This window comes from Hyaena hyaena, unplaced genomic scaffold (genome assembly GCF_003009895.1).
Source record: "Hyaena hyaena isolate Hyena2069 unplaced genomic scaffold, ASM300989v1 scaffold_120, whole genome shotgun sequence".
Classification (NCBI taxonomy): domain Eukaryota; kingdom Metazoa; phylum Chordata; class Mammalia; order Carnivora; family Hyaenidae; genus Hyaena; species Hyaena hyaena.
The window spans coordinates 2,313,768-2,319,689 of NW_024080752.1; the positions used below are offsets into that span (position 1 = coordinate 2,313,768).

General features: G+C 34.5%; 1 protein-coding gene across 2 annotated transcripts in view; it reads left to right on the forward strand.

Moving 5' to 3' along the window:
• The window catches only part of TRPM7 (transient receptor potential cation channel subfamily M member 7), a 126,813-nt gene extending 121,153 nt beyond the window's left edge, over window positions 1–5,660 (forward strand). For both annotated transcript variants that reach the window (XM_039237105.1, XM_039237106.1), the window contains one exon: window positions 4,189–5,660. In XM_039237105.1, the coding sequence (XP_039093036.1) occupies window positions 4,189–4,319 (131 nt within the window). In that variant the 3' untranslated portion in view covers window positions 4,320–5,660. The remainder of the gene's footprint in view (window positions 1–4,188) is intronic.
• The last annotated feature ends 262 nt before the right edge of the window (window positions 5,661–5,922 follow it).

A 5,922-nucleotide genomic window follows, 5' to 3' on the forward strand; every position in this document is an offset into this window, starting at 1 on the left:
TCATGGTTTGCCTCTCTCCCTTTCGCCCACCATTTCCCCCCTTCTTCTCCCCCATGGTCCTCAGTTAAGTTCCTCCTAATCCTCCTATACGTGCAAACATGTGATATTTGTCCTTCTCTGCCTGACTTATTTCGCTAAACATAACACCCTCAAGGTCCATCCATGTTGCTACACATGGCCAGATGAAATCTCTCTTTAATTATGATAATTTGGTTTTTGTTTCTTGGTCATTCTGGCTAAGGTATATCAGTTCTCTTGATACCTTCAGAGAACCAGCTTTTCTTTTCATTGTTTTACTCTACTTTCTGTTTTCAGCTTCATTGATTTATTCTCTATTATTTCTATCTTTCTGCTTGCTTTGAAAGGTCATTTGTTCTTTCTCTAGTTTGTTAAGGCAAAAAGTTGGATTATTGAATTGATGCCTTTTCTAACAAAACATTTACAGCTATAAATAAATGTTTTTTTAATTTTTAAATGTTTTTATTTATTTTTGAGAGAGAGCGTGCAAGCAGGGAAGGGGCAGAGAGAGGGAGATACAGAATCTATAGCAGGCTCCACGTTCTGGGCTGTCAGCACAGAACCCAACATGGGGCTCAAACTCGTGAACCATGAGATCATGACTTGAGCCAAAGTTAGACACTTAACTGAGTCACCCAGGCGCCTCTCTATATGTTAATTATATTTGAAGTGGGCTTCTAGCATACAGTGTATAGTTGGGCCATGGATTTAATTTATTTTTTGTGGGTTTTTTTTTTTACTTAACAATTTCCATTTTTAACTAGTGTTTCAGACCCTTTACATTTAACATAATTATTGATGTGATTAGATATAGATCCTCTGTTTTATTGTTTTCTGATTAATGCCTCTTTTTCCCCCTCTGTTTTAGTATTCAATTTTATCTTTATGTTTATTTTTTTAGTGGTTGCTTTTAGTTTTTCTTATCAAGAATGTGTATATTTTGCCTTCATTCTTGAAGGCTGGTTTTACTGGATCTAGAATTTTAGGTTTATACTTATTCAGAAACATTTAGAAAATGTTCGCTGTCTTCTGGCCTCTGTTATCTCTGATGAAAATTCTACACTCATCTGAATTGTTCTTCCCCTATATGTGATGTATTGTTATAATCTAGCTTGTTTCAAATTTTGGATTTTCTGCAGTTTGATTCTGATGTCTAGTTGTAGCTTTCTCTGAGTTTATCCTGGTTCAGGTTTACTTAGCTTCTTTGTAATTTGTAAATTTATGATTTTATCAAACTGGGGGAGTTTTTTAGCTGTTCTTCAAATATTTGTCCTGTATCAATCTCTTTTCATCTCTTCTTGAAACTCCCATAATAATAATATTAGACATTTTTATATTGTTTCCCAGGGACTTGAGGCTCTGGTTATTTCCTTAAAAATTATCTTTTGTCTATTGTTTAGGTTGAATAATTTCTATTGATCTATCAAGTTTACAGACTTTTTCCTTATTCTTCATTTTTTCATTCTGCTTTTAAGCCCACACACTGGATTTGTTGTTTCAGTTATGTTTTTCAGTCCTATAAACTTCCTTTTGGTTCCTTTATAATGATTATTTCTGTATTTAAAACTTGTTTTTTCATTCATCTCAAGTTTGTCTGCCCTACCTCCTGAAGTATGGATATAATAGCTGGCTTAAAGTCTTTGATCATTCCATCTGAATAATCTTGAAGTTGGCATCTCTTGTCTTTTTCTTTGAGAATCTTTGAGATATTTCTAGTTCTTTGTATCTCTAATAATTTTAGAATGTGTCCTGGATATTTTGAATAGAATGAGATTCTCATTCTTACTAAAAATCCTCTAGAGAATGTTGATATTTGTTAATTTGTGTTAGTAGGCTGTCAGCTCAGTCAAGCTCAATTTACAAGTCCTAGTCTACCTGTTATAGCTGTGATTCCAATGTCAGTTTAGTTTTCAAAGCCTTTTCAGTATTACTTAGGTCTGCCTCACTGTGTCAAACATAGTCACGTCTGAGAACTGAGTGGTGGTCTGCACATAGTTTAGTCTTCAAAGCCTATCCTATGCTGTCTTTTCATTATGTGCCACTCAGAGGTGAACTTGGGATTTCATACACAAATTTATGGTGTCCCTCTTTCCATTTTTTTTCCTTTACATGATTCCATGTTTTGTGATTTTCAAGGGCTTCTTTTTGGTTGGAGCGGGGCAAGGGCCGGAGATGCAGGTGGGGGATGGATGAGGTACTCTGCTGCCACTGCCTCAAGAGTGCCTCTTCATGACTAGGGCTTGTTGTAGGTAAGGGCCAGAGGAACAAAAAGATGGGATTCCCCTCAACAGTCTCCATCTGATCCTCTGGCCAGAAAGTCTTAAGAGCTTTTTCTGTCCATGCTAGTATATATTTCTGAGATCAAGCCAGCTATCTGTAAGTCTGAGCTTAAAAAGTAAGAGAGGGGAAAAAAAACCAGGAAACTCCCCATCAATCTAGTCCATTCTTCAGCTTTTGATTCCCTTCCTCAATATGTCTGCTCTTACTTTTCAGGAGTCTCAGATAGTGGCGTTATGCTTATCTGAAGGATTCTTACTTATAGTCAGTGGGAGAGATTGAGTTGAATATGCTTAGTCCATTTTAGCCAGAACTAGAACATAACAGTGGTGAATTTAATAGCCCAGATATAATGTTTATTTGGTTTTGGACCTAATAATATTTTAAATAGCATATCTATTTTTTTAAATTAATTTTTAAATTATTAATACAGTCAAGATTTCATAGCTTGGAAGAGACAGATCCAAATCTGTTTCTAGAACATATTAGAAGTCAGATGATTTGTCCATGGTTACACCATAAGTTAACATTTTCAGGACTTGAATTATAATTGGGTTTCTCTCCATTGTTCTTGGTGTACAGTACAACCAGAAATTAATTTGCACTCCCTAAGGCCACACTAGCACAGTCTTAAATTTTTCAAAACGTACTCATATAGTAGCAAATATATATTTGGATCATTGAATATAGGCTGTCACTCAAAATGAACAGTTAATATTCTGAGTGTTAGCTCTCTTTTATATGGAGATAAAAGTATAAGGATGTATGCATGACTACGGTCAGTTTTAAGTTAAGTTAAAGTTGATATTACTGCATTGTTTTCCACTTCTGCAACTATTGTCTATAGCTCCCAAAGTGATTTTCATCCTGTCCCATAGTTATAAGTGTAATCTACGTACTGATAGTACCATCTTTAACTGAATGAAAACTTACTGTCTTTCCTGAGTTCCTGTTTCTATATTCAGTTTCCTACATCTCTACTGGGTTACCCTAAAGTATCTTTATAAGTAATATGTCCATTCCAAAACTCTTGACTTTCATTTCCCACCCCTCATTTCCAACTCAGGTTTACCCTAGGTAAACCAATGTTTACTCAGTTGCTTAGACTCCAAACCTAAAAGTTAATTGTTTTTTTTCTCTCACCTTTCATAGTCAACCTTTTGATCACTGTCTACTCTGATTCTGAAATCTTCCTAGAATTTATCTGTTTCTCTTAATTTTCATTGTCACCATTTCTTTCATGTGTTCTTGCAAAATGCCCATAATAAGACTTCACATGGCAATCAGAATAGTCACTTAAATTTGATTATGTTCTTTCCTTAATGTTGCTTAATACCTTCTAACAAATTTTCATTGTAATCTGTACCCCTTACCATAGTTTGCGGCCCATAAATCAGAGGTCAACAAACTTTGCTGTAAAAGGCAAGGTAGTAAATATTTTAGGCTTTGTGACCCATATGGCCTGTATCTCAGCTACATGGCTGTATGATGGTAGTGCAGAAATAGCCACAGAACATCTTTAAACAAATGAGCATAGCTGCATTCCCATAAAACTGTTTACAAAAACAGGCAGCAAGTGAGATTTGCCTCACTGACTATAATTTGACAACCCTTGGCCATTAACTGTTGCTTGACCCCTTTTGCTACCTATGTTTCCATTCTTACATGAGTTATTGACTCATGGTCAGAGCAGAATACTTAATTTGCTCAATGAATGAATGAATGATTTCATTTTTGTATGTATATATTTTGTGACTTTTGAATTTAAAACTACTTCCTAGAAAATAGATATAGCACATTTAGAGGAAAATTGATTTAGAAAATGTTCCTAACTTTTTTATTTCTAAGAAATACTGACTTTTTTTTCTTTTTTTGTTTGGGGTGTGAATATAGATCTGAAGAGGAATGACTATACACCTGATAAAATTATATTTCCTCAGGATGAACCTTCAGATTTGACTCTTCAGCCTGGAAATTCCACCAAAGAATCAGAATCAACTAATTCTATTCGTCTGATGTTATAATATTACTGAATCATTGTTTTTTTGCCTACATCTCACAAAAATGTTACCTTGTCATTTTTCCTTCAGGAGGAAATTGGTAATAGAGAAAAGCGTGTACAAATGAATATGCTGATTCTGGCACTGTTAAAAGGTCGATATTCTTTTGACCTGATTAAACTAGTCAGTCAGGAGCTCCCTATAGGATACAGCTGGCAGCTGTTAAATTTTAAAGGTAAAGGAAAATTAGTATTTATAACTTTTTAAAGGGCTCTTTTAGCAGAAGATTTCATTTGACTTTGTTCTGATGAGGGTGATACCCTCTCTCATGTGGTGCAATACCATTAACCAAAGTTAAGTGTCCATGCAGATTTTATTGGCAGCTGGTTTACTGCCATTCAGCTAGTGAAATGAAGAAATCGCCCAGCCTTTTGGTTAAATGGCAGACGTCTTCCTCAGTATGTTTTAGTGTGTTTAGTGATGATGTCACTCATCCCCAGCTAGATGCTTGTTGGTCACGGGAAAGGAGATGACTTGTGATAGTAGATCCATAGGGATACAAGAAGCCTGAGCTGAAAACTATTTTCAAAGAGGGACTTTATGAATCAGGATTAGGCTCCATATTTAAAGATGGAGCCAATTTTTTTTTTTGTTAAACAGAGCCCAAATTGTGCAAAAGTATTAGTGTTTTTTTTTTAACATTGTTTTATCAAGTCATTGTTAAGTAGAAGAAAGCCATGGTAGACTGCTATAACCTAAATATATCAGAGGAGAAACTTAACTCGCTGTTCAAGAGAAGTTACCTTGAAAAAACAGTTAAAGTGCTTTTTTCCCATAACTAGTGACAGCCTGGAAGCTACACACTTCTCCAAAGATCTTATTGACAGTGTATTAGATCAGAATGTAAACATAAATTCTTGCATATAGTTAAAATTGTGTAGGAACACCTGAACACGAATATTGTTTGTGGTACTTATTTAAGAAATTGAGTTGGATTATCATTATGTGATGTCGGGAGATTGCAATGTAACTTTATGCCAATAAAATGTACTTTAACTGCCCCAGATACTGTTGAATACTCAACAACAAGAAAAGCTTTCATCTGACTAAAGTTTTACTATTTGATTTTTTTCTTTTTGTTTCCTAGGTACTAATTTTAATTTTTATTTAGGAAGGAGCAGTGTAAATCTTACTTGTATTCAGTAGTGTATCTCATAGATACAGACAAGGCAAGAAGAGATGAGCTGTTTAAATAGTGTTTAATATTAATGGGGGGGGAGAAAACCTGTATTAAAGATACTATATACATTTTGTATATCATTAAATCTTTAAAAGAAATTAAATAAATTTATTCTTGTTTACAGATGTTTAGTGGGTTTAATCATTCTGAAAAATTATCCGTGTTTTCAGAGCATTTTATTAATTTCAGAGTATCAGCTTTTTTTAAATGAACCATTTTGTACACCTAAGCCTTTCACCTTCTGTCCTGTGTATTATTTAATGTGGTCTTGGTTTCCTCTTCTCTCTCCTTCTGTTTCTTGTTATGTCAGAAAATGGAGATATGGGTTATCTATTGATGTTTAGTTTTAGGTTGATTATTTTCATAACACGTTAACTGTAACCAGCA